At 36.3% G+C, this 20,890-nt stretch overlaps 1 protein-coding gene and 1 pseudogene across 1 annotated transcript; both read left to right on the top strand.

Annotated features, from left to right (window-relative positions):
• The first annotated feature begins 278 nt into the window (after positions 1-278).
• LOC148695182 (uncharacterized) lies at positions 279-3,280 on the top strand. Its single transcript, XM_088698320.1, has 3 exons — positions 279-1,806; positions 2,517-2,979; positions 3,106-3,280. The coding sequence occupies exons 1-3, from the start codon at positions 279-281 to the stop codon at positions 3,278-3,280; spliced, it is 2,166 nt and encodes a 721-aa protein (XP_088554446.1).
• Positions 3,281-15,962: 12,682 nt separating this feature from the next.
• On the top strand, positions 15,963-19,474 carry LOC148695181 (carotenoid 9,10(9',10')-cleavage dioxygenase-like; annotated as a pseudogene).
• The last annotated feature ends 1,416 nt before the right edge of the window (positions 19,475-20,890 follow it).

Here is a 20,890-nt window from a genome sequence, read left to right as displayed (position 1 = left end):
TCCTCCTTTTTAGCTTGTAGGGATTCTTCTTGTTATCTGTTTCCCTTATTTCAAGGGATTGTATCAAGCTGTTTAGGTCTAGGAGTAAATTAAAGAGCCATAGGGTTTGGTTCCTTTTACTCTTGTACATATATTCTGTCTAGGTCACTTGTACCATTACGATTTGAGTGGATATCGAAACTCTCAATTTACAACATGGTATCAGAGCAGTGACCCTAATAGGCCTGTCTTTGTATATCTTTCTGATAGTTCTCTAAATTGTTCTTCATTCCACAACCATGGCTAAAGAAAGTTCTATAAACATTGAAGGAGACAGTTCCCATGTTTCTATACTTTCAGTTTTTTCTGATGTTGAGGTTAATCCAAACCAACATCTTAGTTCAATGCTTTTAAACGAGTTTAATTATCTTCCTTGGGAAAGGGCCGTTACATTAGCTCTAGGAGGAAGGTCTAAACTTGGCTATGTCAATGGTGCCGTTCCAATGCTTGAAATCTCTTCTTCAAGCTACGGTGCTTGGTTGTGCAAGGACCAACTTGTTATGTCGTGGCTGCTCAACTCAATGGTGCGAAAAATTGCTGAGATTTTCAATTATGCTGAGTCATCCATGCATCTTTGGAAGAATCTCAAAGAAATGTATGGAAACCATAACAACTCAGCTCGTGTTTTCCACCTGAAGAAAGATATTTCTGGCTTGCAGCAGGAAGGACAATCCTTCATGCAACATCTTAGGAAGATAACAACCATGTGGAATGAATTGAATGTTTATCGTCCTCACACCATTGATGCTACGGTGTTAATGAAGAGGGCTGAGGAAGACAAAATCTTCCAGCTTTTGGTAAGTCTAAGTTCTAAGTTCGAAGATCTTCGAAGCCATATTTTAATGAATCCTGATCTGCCCTCATTCTCTAGTATTTGTGCTACTATTCAATCAGAGGAGTTGCGCAAAAAGGTCATGAACATAGAAGCCAAGCCTAATATGCTAGAAGTCAGGGCCTATGCTTCTAATCATAATGGTGTCGAGGAAAAGAGCTACAAGGGAAAAAGAGACTTAAAGTGCAGCTATTGTAATGTGGGTGGACATTCAAGGGACTGGTGTTGGATTCTACATCCGGAATTAAGACCAAAGTTGCCACGAGATCAGAAGGGCCCCTCAAAATTCTCTCATAATTCTCCTTTCAAAGCCAACCATGCAAGCCATGCAGATCATGCAAACCATGAAGATTATGCAGTCTCCTCGTCTACAGATGGGATATCAAGCTTCACTTCCAATTCAACTGCATTAATCAATGAATTTGCAGCATTTCTTCACAAGAAACAAGGAAGTAGTGACTATGAAGGGACAATCAACCATGGTGACAACAATCAGGCCGCACTACTCGGGCAATTTACAGGTTTTTTGGCTGAAAATGAACGCATACCATCAAGAGACATCTCAAGTATCTTGAACTCATTTTCAATTGCTCTCAAAGTTGGTAGTATGCATGATTATTGGATTATAGATTTAGGTGCCACTAATCATATGACAAATAAATTTACAACCTTGCATGATTTTCAAAAACTGCCAAGTCTTTCTCATGTATCTGTTGCCAATGGCAAGGGTGCTTCAATTCTAGGAAAGGGAAAAGTGAATTTGATCTCTAACAACCTAGAGTCTGGTGCTTCAGTTCTTGCTATCTTCTCTCCTCACAATGTTATTTTTCAGGATCTAGCCACCAAGAAGACGATTAGTGAGGGTTTCTTTATAAATGGTCTCTACTATTTACCCAAAGACACCCAAGTTCCCAAAGTTTTTGAAGTTAATTCAAGTATAGCACAAGAACAACAACTTTGGCACCAGCGACTAGCGCATCCCTCTGGAAGAGTTTTGTCCACTTTGTTCCCAAACCTATGTAAAATTACAAACCCTTGTGATGTTTGTCACTTATCTAAGTTTGCTAGGTTACCATTTTCTTACTTTATGTCAAGAGCTAGTAATCCTTTTGAAATCGTGCATTCTGATATTTGGGGACCCATTTTGGAATCCTTTGATGGATACAAATATTTTGTAACCTTTGTGGATGATTTCACAAGGATCACTTGGTTGTATCTTTTGAAACTTAAAAGTGAAGTTGTGAATGTTTTTAAAGACTTTCATAAATTTGTCACCACTTAATTTTCTTACACATTCATGTTTTAAGATCAGACAACGGCACCGAGTATATGTCCCATAACATGTCACAATACTTGAGCATGCATGGCATTCTACACCAAACAAGTTGTGTTGGAACACCCTAACAAAATGGGATAGCTGAAAGGAAGAATAGGGATCTTCTTGAGAAAACTAGAGCACTTATGTTCAATATGAATGTCCCAAAGAAGTTTTGGTCCCAAGGAGTGCTCACAGCCACTTATCTTATTAATAGATTACCTAGTAAAGTTTTGGACTTCAAATCACCCTACGAAGTCTTGAAAGGAAGAAAAATCAATTTGGAGCATTTGAGGGTTTTTGAGTGTACATGCTTTGTTCATATTCAAGCTCTCAACTACGACAAATTAGATCCTAGAGCTGCAAAATGTGTGTTCTTAAGCTACTCATCCACGCAGAAGGGGTATCGATGCTACAACCCCACAACTCAAAAACTGGTGGTTTCAAGGGATGTCAAGTTTGATGAAGGCACTCCCTATTTCTCACAACCTATAAACTATTCTCGACAAGGGGAGCATCTGCGTGACCTCTTTCCTATGTCATACTCTGGTTGTGATGAGCCAACTTTTTTTCCTAGTGCTCCTGCATTGCCAATATCCCAACAAATGCAAGATGTCACCAATGCACAAGAAACACTTGAGGTTCCCGCCACTCCTATTAGTACCACCAGTTCAAATCCTGAGGTTTCTTCAATAGTTCATTCCTCAGATCAACCCCAGGTTGTCCGTCGCAATCTTGCTCGAGAAAGGCACCCGCCACCTAGGTTACTTGATTATGTAACCTATACAGACAAGTATCCCTTGACGAATTTCAATGATTATAATCAATTCTCACCTACTTATGCTGTGTTTTTAAGTACTATCACTGGGGTCTGTGAGCCACAAACTTTTTAAGAGGCTAATCTCCATGTTGAGTGCAGAAAAGCCATGGCCGATGAACTTCAAGCTCTCCATGAGAATGGCACGTGGACGGTTGTCAAGCTTCCCAAGGGTAAGAAAGCAGTGGGAAGCTGTTGGGTCTACAAGACCAAGTTTAATTCAGATGGCACCATTGAGAGACACAAAGCACACTTGGTGGCTCGTGGGTTCACTTAAACTTATGGTGTAGATTATAAGGAAACATTTGCTCCGATTGCAAAAATGAACTTAGTTAGGGTGTTGTTGTCAGTTGCCATTAATCATGCATGGCCTCTTTTTCAAATGGATGTCAAGAATGCCTTCTTGCATGGTGATCTTGAAGAAGAGGTTTATATGAAACTTCCTCTAGGTTATTCTCAATCCAATGACACAGATTTAGTGTGCAAACTTCACAAAGCAATCTATGGCCTAAAACGGTCTCCTCGAGCTTGGTACGCTAAGCTTAGTTTTGTTCTTGAACAAGTTGGGTTTCGTAGGAGTCATGTTGATTCCTCAATGTTTGTTCGAACTAGCTTAGCGGGAAAATTGGTGGTGATTATATATATGGATGATCTTATTGTGACAGGTGATAACGTTTCAGAAATCACCTCCATCAAAAAATATCTCAGCAACAAATTTGCCATTAAAGATCTTGGCAATCTCAAATATTTTTTGGGAATTGAAATGGCACAGTCTCGTAAAGGTTTGTTCCTCAATCAGCGCAAATATGTTCTTGATCTTCTTCAAGAAGCTGAAATGACAGATTGTAAGCCAGCTCGAACACCTTTGGATACCAATCTCAAGCTGGAACCTCATAGTGATCAAGTTACTAATCTGAGCTACTATCAGAGAATGGTTGGCAAACTCATCTACCTGACCATTACACGTCCTGACATCTCTTATGCTGTGAGTATTGTTAGCCCATTCATGCATTCTCCAACCATGGTTCATCTCAAAATTGTTCATCGCATCCTTCGTTATTTAAAGGGCTCTGTTGGACGCGGAATATTAATAAGAAATCATGGACATACACAGATTTCTGGATATACCGATGCTGATTGGGCAGGTAACTTCATTGATCGTAAATCCACCACTGGTTTCTGCACCTTTGTGGGAGGTAATTTGGTAACCTGGAAAAGCAAGAAGCAAAGCGTTGTTGCAAGGTCCAGTGCCGAGGTTGAGTATCGCGCCATGGCCTTTACAGCCTGCGAACATAATTGGCTCAAGGGTCTTCTCCTGGATTTAGGCTTCTCCCATTGTCAACCAATGCCTATGTACTGTGATAATCAGGCCACGATGCACATTGCATCAAATCTAGTTTTTCACAAACGCATGAAACATATAGAGGTTGACTGTCATTATGTTCGCGCACAAGTTCAGTCCAAAGTCATCCACACATACTACACCCGAAGCCATGATCAGCTTGCTGATATTTTTACCGAACGGTTGTCTTTCGCTGCATTTCAATGCATATTGTTCAAGCTTGGATCAATCAATCCCTTTGATCCAACTTGAGGGGAAGTATTGGAAGGAAAATGTCACCTAAAGTTAAGGCTTGTATCCACCCACTGTGCACTGTGCAGCATGGCGTCCTCATTTTTAGCTTGTAGGGATTCTTCTTGTTATCTGTTGCCCTTATTTCAAGGGATTGTATCTAGCTGTTTAGGTCTAGGAGTAAATTAAGGAGCCATAGGTTTCGGTTCCTTTTACTCTTGTACATATATTCTGTCTAGGTCACTTGTACCATTACAATTTGAGTGAATATCGAAACTCTCAATTTACAACAATCCCTAATTCCAATGCTAAACCATTTTAACTAGTAAGAGCATTTAATTGTAGAGAGTAGAGGACAATCCTGAGATCAATCCCAACAATGTCTTAGAATTCAAGAGATAAGTTGTTTTTTTTTTTTTTTTATATTCTTAGTTTATTCATCTGTGATCCTAATGTATTGTTAATATGTCGTACAGGTACCACATCTAATTTGTCTTAGCCTTTATTTCCAACAAAACAATGCTAGCATAATAAAAACATATACTCGTAGTTTACAACGGATATGAGTATAGATGGTTACATATTTTGCCACAGTAAACCATGATGTCCTGGTCTTCCCTCCCCTGTTGCTCAGGAAATTCGATACGAGTTACGTACGTGTGTGAAAATTGCACCGATTAATTTACTGTATACTGAAAATATTCTTGAACACAGTTACTTTTGAGTAGTTAGTAGCTTGTAGAAAGAACTCAAAGCCAAATGGACCTGCAAATGCGGAAACAAGCTAGTTGAAACATGTACTATAACTTCCCTAGAAGTCATCAACATCCATGGACTATATATAAATCAACATAGGTAGAGCCACCCATCGTCATATAATTGGTAGTGGAGGTGCATAACCACCCTTTGATTTTGGTAAACTACATAAAAGCAAACAATAACTAAACTTCTACGCGTATCTGAATTTCTCATCAATGTCACATATAAGTATAATTTTCCCATTTGAATGAGATATGGTCCATGTAACATTACTCATAATCTGGAGAATTAGGATCATCATATGGAAGTTCGCTGACGCAATAAAAAACCAAGGATGGGCAACGAAATTATTCACGTCCCTATTCGTGAATTTGCTTAACACGATTAAGCCTAACACTTGACTTAAGGAGGAGAAAACTCACTCTCTTTTTGGTTTAGAGCCCTTTAAAAAGGGACATGAGCTATATAGATAGAATATATCTAATTATAAAGAGAAGAAATATTATAGTTACTAGGCAACCCCATTCATAAGAGAAGATGGCAAAGGTTTTAAGAGATGAGAAGTCACGAAAGCTTCAAATATATTTATTCCCAATGCATTGCATCATTCTCCTCTTCTCAAAAAGGGAAATATATTTTTGGCACAATCTTTTGAATGACCTTTCAAATTTCTCCACAACAGCCACAATAGCAAAAGGAAATTCAGAGTTGTCAAGTTTTTCCATCCCATAAAATATTCATTTGAACTCCATTTCCACGTTATTAACAACTCGCAACTGTTCAAAGGTTGATTTCAAGCTTAAGTAAGTTGAAATTAATCCACGGATTTTCTATATTTCTGTTTCTACCCCCTCAATTAAGTTAAGTGCTTTTTAGAAACGTTGAAATTGTTCAAAAAATGAAGATTAGTAAGGAAATTTACAGCAAATGACTTGGAACTTTTATGGGATTTTTAATTCTTACTTCCAATAAAATGAGCTTTAAAGCCCGCTACGAATTGTTTGAAACTGAGGATTGACCAAATCATTGCAATGTCATTTTAAAACTACTACATCGCAGCTGCGATGTCAGCTATGTGAAAATTTTCACGACCGTAGGTAATTCATCTTCTCCCTCTATTGGGCTGCGATGTCAGCTATGTGAAAATTTTCACGACCGTAGGTAATTCATCTTCTTCCTCTATTGGGCCCTAATGTGCATCTAAGTCCAACAAAAAAATTGTTTACTAAAAATGTCTAAAATGAAATAAAATTTGTAAGTTACGTCTAACCTAGTGTGCGTGATTTTAAATTTATAAATTGCAGTTAGCATTTGTGTTTGTAAGTCACGCGTGATTAAAAAAAAGCCTTTCACACGCATGATGAAAAGCTAATTAATTAAATAAAGCTAAGAGTTCACCATTTATATATTCTTATAATACAAAGTTGAAGTAACAAGGGGATATGAACTATCAACTATGAAGCTGTCCACTACCACATCTTTTAGAATCCTAAACTAGATTGGAGACTGAACAACTTTTAAACTAATTAGGATGGTATTTTGATTAGTTTGAAAATAACCTAGATCCCCTGTTATCTGGAGTTATTTCCTAAAACAAGTAGGATTACAATTGAATTCTTCGGTCCCCGATGTATATTTGTTAGCCGATCCACACAACTATAAAACCCTAGCTTACACAATTCTTCTGAATAGAGATACAATTGCTCATTTAACAGTACAGCCATGGCAGTCAAAGGGATTGAAGGGATTGAAGTCCATCACGAAACGTATCGCTTGGACTTTTACATTACACCGCTTGACTACAACAACGTAGGTGGCTACGAGCCTTCCTCGCCGTCGGTTCAGTATGTAGTGAAGTTTGACTACCATGTCAACCACGCATACTTCGACGTTCATTCCTCGGCCGATATTGGAACCCGTCGTCGAACCCTAATCGACCAGTATCATGAACAAGAGGAGAAACCAGTCAAATTTGACCGAACGGAATTAAAGAGCTCTGACGAGGAGCTTCCTTCGGATGCGGTTTTGTCATTTGGAATCGAAAGATCAGGTGAGCATGGTGAGTTGCACAAGGATATAATGGATATGATTATGAAGCGGGGTTGCGAAACTGAGCAACATAAGATTTGGATAAAGGATGTAGAGGTATCGGGGTTGTACGTTTATGTAGGAAAATCCCATGACATGTATCGGTGTGGGGAGTGTAAGCTGAAGAGGCGTTTGGAGGAAGCAATAGAGGTGGTTAAAGAGAGAATAAGGAAGAGAGATGTAATTAGGGCGTGTGATGATGTGAAGGAGGAGGAGGAGGGTATCAATCCGACGAACAAAGAAAAAGACGGAGGAGATCCGACCAAAAAAGAAAAGGAAGGTAGAGCGAGAAAAAGAAGAAGAAATAAATACTACAAACCTGCTCGCAAGAGAAATATTAGGGTAAAGTGATGATGTGAAGGAGAGCTTGCGCACGTGTTTCAATGTTAAGTGTTTAGTGTGCCCATCGATTGAAATCTCTGCTTAATACAATTTTTTTCTTTTTTGTCATAAACTACAAGAAGAAATGTGTCTACGACAAATCTAGACAAATCTAAACAACAGAGAAAGTAAGAGACTGATAAACATGCCTATTGAGTCTTGTATTTTCATGCCCTTTTGCTTTTCAATTATATATATTGGTCATTTTGCTTGAATATTATGGCTTAATTTTGTGTTCTTAATTTCTTGGTTGGTTGGTTGGTTTGTTCCATTAATTCTGATAATATACGGTTTTTCTTTTAGCTCTTAGTTTAACTTGATATTATTTATTCAAAACGTTCAAAAACTGTGAAGTACATAATATGAAAACACTCGATATGGATATCTAATTTTGCAGGTTTGAATAATTGAGAGATCACATGAAAACATTGAATAAGGATATTCAATTTTGTTTAACATAAGAAACCCAATTTTTTTCAGCTCCCGTAGGAAAACGAAAAAACTGACAAAATTAAAAAATAAAACCCAGCTCTAAGTAGCTTGTACAAAGACTCCCAAGTCCAATACAATGTAAAACTAGGCCAATAACTTACAACACTACACTAAATCTAATTGCCTATTAACTGGTTCTGGATTTCTATGAGGTGAAGATGGCTTCAACTCAGTCACTGGCCTAAGGCTGCGGCGAACGGGTTTTACTTTGTTGCTCAAAATATCACTTTGACATTCAAAGCAACCGTCTTCAACCATATGAGCAAATCACAAGCAAGAAATTAGGTACCAAATAAAATCAAGGCAATAATTTGGTGAAGGATACTTAAATTTAATTAAGCTAAAGTCAATTAAAGTTTACAATACTTAGAGATCTCAAAAATAAGGAAGGTAATTATTAATTACCGTGAGGAAGAAGTCCACAAGTTGCTAGGCTATCCCCCATAAAAAGCAACACTAATGTTGCAATGACCACCAGGTTTGCTGAAGAACCATTCATCATTGGAAGCAGAAACAATAACTTCGAAAATCCAGTCACCGCAACGTTAATAACGATGATATTTATAGACCTTAACTTGCGGGGGTTCGGAAGAGAATTACATGATGTTACCTTTCAAAAGGTTGACCTCTAAGTCTTCCATTCTTTTCGTCCCACATTTAGCTTTCATTTATTCTAATACCATATTCTTTCATACGTTCATTGATGGTAGTGTACATTTTAATTCTTTAAAAATTTAATGTCACTCAGACTAAAACTTGATTACATAAAAAGAATCTTACTTATTATGCTCCTCAATTTAGTGCAATCACCAATATGCGTTGTGGCAACTAACTTGTCACAGACTCACAAGTCCCCTAAAAAATAAAAAAATAAAAAAAATAAAAGTCTAAATTGAAGCCAAATTAGTTAATTTTTTTTTAAACAAACAATATTATTTACACTAAGGGAGATGAAGATGAGCTTAGTCTCACAATGGGCTAGTAATAATGTAATTCAAATTCGCCTTGTATAATTAAAGGAGCGCGCCGACTCTCTAATATAGTGGAAGTTAGAAAAGCTTTTTTAAAATACAATTAACCAAACACTCATCTGCTTTATTTCACGGCTGATTATTAAAAAAAAGCACAGTAAAAAACAATTTTTCAAAAAAGCACAACAATTCCAAATTGACCCCTAGTCTGAAGAAATTTAAAATGAGTCACTTAATGAAGTGATGGTTACTTATTCGTCCAAATTAAGATGTCTCTCCTATTTTACGAGACTTGAGACTTGAGACTTGTGACAAGTGAATTCAAACATCGGCCGGCGCACTGGTGATCGAACCAAATTGAGGGGTATATGGTAGAAAATGAATGGAATGAATATTGGGCTAAGAGAATCCGTGTTCCAAAGGTGGAAGACTTTTGAACCAAATTGAGGGTATATGGTAGAAAATGAATGGAATGAAAATTGGGCTAAAGAATCCGCGTTCCAAAGGTGGAAGACTTTTGAACCAAATTGAGGGGTATATGGTAGAAAATGAATGGAATGAACATTGGGCTAAAGAATCCGTGTTCCAAAGGTGGAAGACTTTTGAACCAAATTGAGGGGTATATGGTAGAAAATGAATGGAATGAACAAGAAAATGAATAGAATGAACATTGGGCTAAAGAATCCGTGTTCCAAAGGTGGAAGACTTTTGAACCAAATTGAGGGGTATATGGTAGAAAATGAATGGAATGAACATTGGGCTAAAGAATCCGTGTTCTAAAGGAGGAAGACTTTTGAACCAAATTGAGGGGCATATGGTAGAAAATGAACGGAATGATCATTGGGCTAACCATTTGAAAGTCCAAACAAAAACCGGATTGCACGTAATTCCTGTGCAAATGCCAGTACGTTGAAGTCAACCTCTTGATACTGTTATTCGAATTTATATAGGGAATAGGATATTTATTGAATTCTCTTTGTGGGGATCGAAATAATCAATTAATAAAGTTCGTTTATCGTACATTATGTAGTTGGAAATCATTTTAAATTTTTTATTTAAAATAAATATAAATATTACTTAACGAAAACTAACTGCATGACGTACGATAAACGAACACGATTAATTGATTCCCAGATCCTTACAAAAAAGATCCATAGAGGATCCTCGTCATTTATATAGGTGGCTAAATGCACAAGTACTCCATAAAATTTGATGGCTCTATTTAATTGAGATTTGAAGGCATTTAAATATATTTATAAATTAATGGATTTTTCATTGGCAAGTGGCTTAGTGGAAAGGAATTGAACCATTACATGATGGTGTGGATTCAAACTCGGTCGACGGCTAATACTTTATAATCAATATGTCATTTTATTATGCACTAGTACTATTATTTCTTGATGTGTTTTTTAAGTGATTTGATTTGGGTGGCGGATATTCTAAAGTGATCTATGTTTGATCTTGTAAATACACAATCCAAGATATAATATGAAATAAATTCACAATAGACTCTTTTAGGATAACTTTTAGATGTGCAAACGCTTAGTGAGGGTTACAGAATGAAAGTTATGGGACTAAAATGCCTAAGTTGAAGCCAAATTTGTTAACCACTTTTAGCCCAAAATTCGTCAACCTTTTGAATAAGGGTCTCTCACATGCTTCTCTTAATTTTCGATCGTCAGATCATATAAAACTTTTTTTTAAAAAATCAATGGACAAAACTACCGAAAATGTGTGGAAGATAAAAAAGAATGATCCATTGAATAATCTAAACCAATTATTCAAGCACATAAAATTCTTCATCCCCCGAACCATTGAAAGGCTGTAAAATGATCAATGTGGGAGGTTCACGCTTACTATACACTAAAAATTTAATTTTACACGTAATAAATAATCAAATTAAAGACAATCTCGATGATGTTAATGTTGGAAATAAATGGGACAACAAAAAATATGAAGAAAATCATAATCAGAAGCTCGTTTTCTAATCCACTTCTCAATAGGTGCTATACCCTCAATTGCAGATGAAGGTAAACGATTGATAATGTGACAAGCATATGTAATTGCATTTGCCCAAAATGCCTTACTTAAACCAAATTGAGCCAAAATATATTTAACCTTTTCAAGTAACATTTTGTTCAACCTTTCAGCAACTCCATTTTGTTGGGGCACGAATAGTGAAATGCTTTATTATAGCTTCTTCTCTACAAACTCTGCAAAATGGATCATAGGTGTATTCACCACCATTATCCGACCTCAAAACTTTAATTTTCTTACCAGTTTGGTTTTCAACCATTTTCTTCTAGTTTAAGAAAATATTTAACACATCATATTTGTGCTTCATTGTATAAACCCAAGCTCTTCTAAAGTACTCATCAACAAAAGTTACAAACCAGTGCTTACTACTCAATGATGCAGTCTTGGTAAGACCCCAAACATCTGAATGCACATAATCTAGGATTCCTTTAGTTTGATGCAGAACAATACCAAATTTAACTCTAGTTAGCTTAACCAAGACACAATGCTCGCAGAAGTCGAGCTTGCAAGTTTTGGCTTCTTTCAGTAGTCCCTATTTCACAAAGGCTTGAAGAGTTTTTTCACCAGCATGTCCAAGTCACATATACCATAACTTGGTGTTGTCAGTATCTGGTTTTTCAAAAATTATGGCTGCACCACCTAAAACTGTTTTCCCCTGTAGGAAATATATATTCTGCTTTCGGATTCCTTTCATCGTAACCAAAGCACATTTAGTAACTTTTAGAACACCATTTGACATATTTACATTAAACCCATTACTTTCCAAGGCACCTAAAGAAATTAAATTTTTCTTCAAACTAGGAGCATACCATACATTAGACAACCCTCTAACGATGTCATCATGGTGTTTCAACTTAATTGTTCCTACTCCCTTTTTATCACATGCATAATCATTACCCAATAAAACAGTTCCCGCCTTTACAACTTCTAGATTAGTAAACCAATCTCAATTTGGACACATATGATGAGAACAACCAGATTCCAAAACCCATACATCAGAATCACAAGTAAAAGTAACAGCCAAAGCATAATTAGATTTATCATTACTAAGGGCAACATTAGCATTGATGTTTTTGTTATTCTTCTGCAACTTAAGGCAATCTTTTATCCAATGTCCCTTTGTATGAAAAATGCACATTCATCTTTGTCTAATATTTTTCTATTTTGTGAATTAGATTGAGATCTTTTTCTGTTATTGAATCTTCGTCTTTCAGTCATTCTGCCTCTAACAAACAAAGCATCTGATGTTGTATTCTGGACTTGCTTATCTTTATGTCTAACTTCATGGTTCATCAATGCATTAGACACATCTCCAAAATTTATGGTGTCTTTACCATAAATTAAAGTAGTAACTAAAAGATCATACGCCTCAGGTAATGAATTTAACAAAATCAAGGCTTTATCTTCATCCTTGTCATCTTCATCTAAATTTAACAAATCAGCGATTAATTTGTTAAATGAATTGAGATGTGTAATCATTTTTGTACCTTCTTTGTACTCGAATCGATACAACTGCTTTTTCAAATGGAGGCAATTTTTGATGCTCTTTGTCATGTACTTGTCCTCCAATTTTTGCCATAGCGACTTAGTTGACGTTTCTCGCATGACAAAATACTTTTGAGGTTTTGTAGGACATAAGTGAATTGTAGAGCAAGCCATTTGATCTAACTTGTTCCACTCAACTTATTCCATATCCTCCAGCTTGTCTTCTAACATTAGGTCCAAATCTTGTTGAGCCAACATATCTTTAACCACACATTGCCACATACCAAAGTTATTTGTTCCATCGAACTTTTCAACTTCAAACTTTGCAATTTGAACTATCGTTTTTGCCAAACGCGAAGTTTGTGATTCTGGCAAAGGATGCGCGCCTCCCTATTCTGATTGATTCTGGAAGCCTTCTTTGATACGGATGAGCCTAGTGGCTCTATACCAATTGTTGTGCTAGAGCACCAAATGGAACAAATAGAATGAAAGAAATAACTCTCAATTTATTAACTGATTAAGATAACAAATGTACAAATGTACAAAGAGAATCTCACAAATTGGCTCACACAAATTATGTCTATATGAGCTTCTTTTATTACAAAACAAATGGTTTCCCTTCTAATACGTAAAGCCATAAACAAGTTTGTGATGGAGAGAAAAACAAGGTTAACCGATACAAAGTAATTGACTAAGATTTATATTGAGCCACATGTCAACAAGAACAAGATGTTTCTTTTATCCCTTCTAGGAGATTGAAAAAAAATAGTTAATGTATTCAAGATAATTATGAATTTGTAAAATAATGTCTCAATTCGTTCATCCTATTTCATCGTATTCGGGATGTAATATGGTTTTGAAGGATGAATTTCAGTTGAAATTACAAATGAACTCCGGCGATGAGTGAATGAGGTTGATTGAAAAATCACATTATGGGTGTAGTTATATAGGAGGAAAGGTGTGATGCGTGCAACATCATGAACCATTGACGAAGGAGACTTGGCTTAGGTGTGCAAGAGAGATCCTTGGAGATCAAAGAATAGTCCCCTGATAAATACCCAAACTAGGGTATTTATAGAAATCTTGAGAAGTAATCCTATTAAATCGTGAGACTATCTAGGAGGGAATCTAGGATAGATATTCAATCCTCCTAGAATTATGATTCCGTTGCTTAATCCATAAGATATCTTAATTTGACATGAATTAGGGTTTCCTTACTTGCATGGGAGACAAGTAATATAGGTTACAGACTTAGTATAGTCCGACTGATGTTGTCTAACAGTCTGACTACACATTTTGGAATATGTCCCTCCATCGTGGTACCTTACTTCTATTGTGACTAGGAAATCTTACTAGCTCGATAGTCCGAGAATCATGGGCGATGGTCATTCCATTCATTCTCGCCACCTAGAATGCCATGTGTCAAGGATCCAAAATTTATGGTCCCACACACTCGGCAAACTAATTAAGTTACGATACATATTATATTATATATACTAATCCAACTAAGTTGTCAAATATGAGTTTTTTCTTAAACATTTTCTTTAGTTGGACTTGTACTTAATTGAGTTAATTATCACACTAGAAGAAAAAAGCTCATTTATCACGGTGGATGCCCGTGATAAATTGCAATCTACCACGGGCATTATGCCCGTTAGTATTCTGGATGTGATAAAAAGTCTTTGTTTCTACCACGGACTATGCACGTTGTTAAATGCAATGTAACCGCGGATTGTGCCCGTAGTAGATTGGGATCTAACACCACGTGCTATGCCCATTGTGGATTACAAATTGATCACGGCTAATGCTTGTTATAAAAAAAATTTTGAAAAGTAAAAAAACTTAAAAATGATTTAATAAATTAAAAAAAAAAAATATATATATATATATATATATAAAGATATTTATATACAAAATTGCAAATTTAACTTTATTAAAGTTCATATATTCAAATATTACACTAAAATTAACAACAAAATGAGTAGTTATATTAAGAAATATACCAAATCACCAAAATATGTAGAGACTTTGCTTCACACTCTAAAACAAAACTCAAGTCCTAGTTCCAACCTTAGTCCTCCAATGATATTCATCTTCTCTGCAATCGTTTCTTCAAGAAGACACACATCTCCTGTAAGCCAATCACACTTTAAATTTGCAGGTGGTTGTAGTTGATATTTGAATTATAAACCCTCATGAATTAGACCCACCAACCACCTATGAGACAAACAAGGAAAAATATAAAGCTTAGAAATCAAGACCACGTACACCAAATGAGGACATTTTAATTTCTTCAAATTGCTCATGTAAAGAAAAAACATAAAATTAAATAAGGGGATCCATACCATAAGACAACGGAAAAACAAAGGGAAAGACTCCTTGTCAATTACTGCAGATCTCCCCATTCTCCCTTGTCCTCGCTCTTCTTTATCTATGCACGATTACATAGAAACCGTAAATTAGTGGATCAATTTGCAATTTAAATTAGTGGATAAAATAAAAATAATGAGCACCTATTTATCCAAACTTGAAAGTAAATGAACCAACAACCTAACGTAACTTTTAGGAAGGCTGGGTGGAAGGATAGTCTGTAGTTTGCATGTTTTTGTACCTGCAGGGACAAGTAGCATATGAGAAAATATTGAAGTTGTAGTGCCGCAACTTATCATGATCAATAACTGAACTAAAAAGAATAAATATGAAATTAATCTTACAAGATTATAGACCGAATAAGCTATATATGAAATTATTATGAGCAAGAGTGACAGAAAAGCAACACGTAGGGAGAGAGAAGGGGGGGGGGGGGGGGGAAGAATATACCTTTTTGAGAGATATTTGTCATGTTCACATAACACAATTTTGATTCTAAAACACCTGTCATGATTCATAAACAAAAAATAAAATCTGAGAATAATTTCAAAAGCACACAAAAGTTGTGTAAACAAATTTACTCTCTTGACTTTGCTTGCTTTACGTTTCTGCAGCGAACAACAATAAAAAAAATTATAAATAACTTGAGAGAAAAACCCAAATGAAAATTAAACAAGTACTCCCTGCATGCGTTTTCAATCCCTCTACCCTGTTCTTGGATTGCTGTGTGGACCATAATTGGAAGAGGTAGTAATGGGTATCATTCACTCCTGATAAATTGAGTAAGAAAAGAACCTGAACTGATGGAAAACTTTGTAGAACGTGGAGGTAATTTTGGATTTGAATCCCACGATCGGCGGTTATCTCTTTTCTGCAAAACTCCTTCCCTTTACACGCTTAACCCACATGGCTTTAATACATTTTATTTAGTCCTTTTTTAAAAAAAAATGTTTTATTTTTTATTTTTTATGACAAAATTACCCATGATAATTTGATTCTATTATTTTCAGCCAGTTTTGGGTTTTTTTGTTTAAGGGGTTTTTTATTCTAATTATTTTTGGTGAAGCCTTAAGACACCAAACTTGATTTATGGCTTTCTAATTCTAATATTAGAGATTAGAGATACTAGTTGATTAAAAAATAAAAAATTTAAATTACAAAGATAACAATTACAAGCCGTCGTAAAATTAAAAAGGCACTATTGTTAAAACTTTTTGCAACCACGGGCTTTCCTCGTGGTAATATTTAGCTAAATTACAACGGGCTTTAAATGCACGTTGTTATTTTAACCATTTCAACCACGGGTTTGTTTATACCCGTTGTTATAATAATTATTTACCACGAACTTCAAATGTCTGTGGTCAATGGTAGATGTAGTGTTGTGGCGTAGTGTCAGTTCAACACAGTACTGGTCCAAATTGTATTTTTGCTAGAAGAAGGAACTTTGCTAAAATATGATTTACGAAATCAGAAGGGAATTTTATTGCTAGATGCTCCCGTACCACTCCATCACTAAACAACTGGGGATCGGAGCTAATTGGTGACCTCTCAACTGTTTAAATTATTTTTGTGCATGTCCATGCATGGCGTTAATTTTTTCAATTTACATATTTGTTTTTCGGTCTGATTTTCAGTTTATATTATGTAGGGCCAAACCCTCTATTTGGAGGATTGAAATCGACAAGATCTGTGTTTGGAAGGTCAAGTCACGTATGGGTTGAAGGAGAAGGCATGCTACATGCTTTATATTTTAGTAGTGGTGGCGACGTTAGTGATGGAGGCTGGACTGTCCGGTACAACAACAGACACCTTTAGCGGCGATTCGCGGGCTATTTTGTCCGCTTTCCTCCTCAATTTGGTAGGCACGTTAGCTTATTGACGTAGTTCATTTCAAAACCAGTACCTTCTATATCTCTTTCATATTAGGCTTTTTCCCATCTATCAACTTAAAGTACGTATATATAGAACCCTGATAGTTATAAGTTTGTTCTTATTAGTTTGTGATGTTTCTTCCAGTTGAGGTTTGGTAAAGCGAACAAGTATTTGAGCAACACGAATTTTTTCGAGCATTCGGGGAAGTTCTACTCCATAGAAGAAAATCACATACCTCAAGAGATTGACATCATTACACTAGAAACTTTGGACAATTGGGATATCTCTGGAGCTTGGAAAAGACCTTTTACCACCCACCCAAAGGTGTGTGTGTGCGCGCGCGCGCACGTGTGTGCGCGCGCGTGTGTTTGTGTGTGAGCTATATATAGCCCTTAATTTTCACTTTAAATTATACACTAATGTCTCGCTTTTGTCACATACTTAGTTCTCGTTTGTTTTCTTTTCAATGTTCCAGAGAGCTCCAGGCTCAGAGGAGCTGGTCATTTTTGGAGTTGATGCAGTAAAACTGTATGTGGAAATTGGAATAATTTCAGGTATTGCCTTGCTTAAACTCTCAAACATAGACAGATCTATCACAATATGTGAGACTCATCTGCATCAGAGAGTGTGAATAAGTGTGTAGCAATAGCATAGCGCATTCATGAATATCATTTAGAAATAATCTAGGACTTAAAAAATAACAGGACATTCAGAAATTCCGATGTGATATATTTTCCCCTTGCTCAGCTGATGGAAAGGAACTAATTCACAAAGTGGATCTCAAACTCAACAAGAGCATCTTTTTCCCATGAATTAGGGGTCACAGAGAGGTATTAAAGCAAGTGGTTATTTTTGGTTAATCTATAAGCCAAGCTTTTGCCACTTAATTAACTGAAAATCATGCTTACTTTTCTTGTAGGTATAATATAATCATGGATTTTTGGACATAAACAGACTCATTAACGGAGGCCGGTAAGTGATGCATCCTTCATGGTTCCACTCTACACATTCTGATTATATCCCCATGAAAACATGCATGCAATGTTTTATATATATTGCTTGATGTGCTGGCTTTGATATGCAGATTAGTAGAGTACAATCATGAAGGATATGCACGAATCGGTGTGATGCCACGCTATGGCGAGGCAGATTCAATCCTCTGGTTTAAAGTTGAACCCAGTTGCGCATTTCACATCATCAATAGTTTTGAAGATGGGGAAGAGGTAACTTAAACAAATTAGCAATTTTATTAGAAAATTCACTATCTTCTTGGAGGAATAATAACCCAATAATTGCTATTTGTATAAAACATTGCCCATAATATATAGTCAGTAGACTTCTAAAGCATCGCCCATAATAATCAGTAGACTTCTATTTAATTTGCAAACCAAACCGCATTTGGAAACTAATTTTTGTTTGTGGGATGAGCAGGTTGTAGTGTGGGGTTGTAAAGCGCTGGACTCAGTTATACCAGGACCGGACAATGCATTGAATCAATTTGGGTGGCCGCCAAGAAAATTTAAGCCTACAAGTCCAAGTAAAGAAAATGATCATGATAATATCTCACCAGTTGACTATGAAAACTTATTTTCTCATGCTTATGAATGGAGATTAAGCATGCAAAGTGGCGAAGTCAGTGAGAGATATCTCACTGGAAAAAGGTTTTGCATGGATTTTCCCATGATCAACGGAGCTTTTTCCGGTAAGAAATAGATATGGCTACGCCCAAGTGGTTGATTCCGCCGCAAGCTCTGCCTCAGGTAATTAGGGTTAATCTTTCCCAAAAATAAATTCATTGTACTCTCTAAATTGCTTTTCTCAGACCATTAATGTCTCTTCTATGGCTACATGTCTTTCAGGCGTGCTCAAATACAATGGTCTAGCCAAGCTACACTTTGAAGAACCAGCTGATGTTTCTTTGGTATAATCAAATAGGCCTGTACAGGTTTTCATTATAATTCTTCTCCTACAATTTTATGCATGAATACGTGACTTACATTCTTTATTCCTTTATTTCATGGATTACTAGAGAAGTGAAGGCCAATTAGAAGAGGCAATAAAGGTGGAAACTCCCATGTTTGAGGAGAATAGCTTTTGCACTGGAGCTTTTTTTGTCCCAAAACAAAGGGGTCTTGAAGAAGATGATGGATGGGTTATCACTTTTGTTCACAATGAAGATACCAACACATCTCAAGTAAGTCGATCAGTCTATATTCTATAATAATATTTGAAGTCTTTTAAGAAATTTCGTTACTTTCTTTAGATTGATTCACATTTATATGCCTTGAAGTGCTAACCAATTAGTATAACTTAACGATTTTTTTAGGCTTATGTGATCGATACAAAGAAGTTTTTCAGTGAGCCTGTTGCCAAAATTACATTGCCCTGTAGAGTTCCATATGGATTTCATGGAGCCTTCATGCCAATCTCAACCCCCACTTAGGACTAGTTTGGTACTGTTGTGCTTAAAAAAAATTGTCTTTGGTGTGCTGTGAGAATAAACATTTGTATTGTGCTGGGAGTAAATCTTTGTAAAATAAAGTAGTTGACTGTTTGGTAAACTTTAGTTGTAAAAGTGTTTATAGCACAAAAAACAATGTACAAGTATTTGATAAATGTTTAAATAAAAGTGTTGTGGTTGTGTAAAATGATCGAAATACATATGATAATGAATATTATATTATTATGCTTATCCTTGATTTTTTTTTTTTTTTTTTTTTTTAAGTCTTTATCTTCTCAATCTAGGAGCATTTTTATTCACCATCATAAACTAAGGTGAAAAGACACGTTACACATGATGAGGTGTATAATGAGCATAAACCTAGTTATGGTGGTGAATAAAATTGCGCCCTCTCCATCTTTTTATTTTTTTTCACCGTATATTCTCCATAATCACTCATCTAAAAAAAAGGCCATTATATAATAAAATAGAATTTGATAATAAAAAGGGGAAAATAAAAATGATTGATCTGGAGAAGGCCTCGGTTGCAGAACCGTCCTATCCCCCCTGCCCCTGTCCATGAAATTGCGCTCCAATCTATTGCTTCTCATCTGGTCGTCGCCGACCTAGGACACGAACGCCGGCGAACTGGGAGGTATGTGCTTAGCGTTTCGGGTTGCGCGACTCAAATCGCAATCCATAGTGGTCGAGTGAATTCTGTAAGTATGGTTCTGCCCTAGGCATGGGTAAATTTGTATGTGCAAAATTATATTTGGAGGATCAATCACATTCTACGCCATCTGGCACTAGTACAAAAACATGTTTGAGCGACGGAAACTTATGCGATGCAGGAAATTTCGTCGCGCAAAGTATGTTTGTGCGTCGTACAAGATTTTAGCGCCAAACCAAGAATGCTTTACCGCTTTTTTTCCCAACTTTGCGCGACGCAAGTGCACCTACGTCGCGCAAAACAACTTTGCGCGACGCATGCCTTCGTTGCGCAAATGCCGTTTGCGGGACGTTTTGTGCGTCGTGCAAGATTTTGGCGCCAAACCAAGAATGCTTTATAGCTTTTTTTCCCAACTTTGTGCGACGTAGGTGCACCTACGTAATTTTACTTGCTTTTTTTTTCCCAACTTTGCTGTGGTTTGCTAAATGATCCTTTTTCTTGCTTTCTCATTGTTCCGATATTTATGTAATTTTACTTTACCGTCCCTTTTTTTCTCTTAATGTTTCGTATCCGTTGAATAGGTAAAGTTGACCAAGAAGGTCACTGAACAAGTAAGATTGCTAGCAAAGAATGAAAATGAGGAACTTACAAAGACAAGCCCAGATGAATAGCAGTGCACCATGTGTTACCCCTGTAGGCTAGGTTGAACGAGATTATTACTTCTATTTTAAAGACAAGTAATAACTATG

Source organism: Pyrus communis, chromosome 8 (genome assembly GCF_041283825.1).
Source record: "Pyrus communis isolate YQ-2024b chromosome 8, ASM4128382v1, whole genome shotgun sequence".
NCBI classification, from domain to species: Eukaryota; Viridiplantae; Streptophyta; class Magnoliopsida; order Rosales; family Rosaceae; genus Pyrus; species Pyrus communis.
Note: the sequence above shows the minus strand (reverse complement) of the source record. Positions and strands in the feature narration are given on the sequence as shown.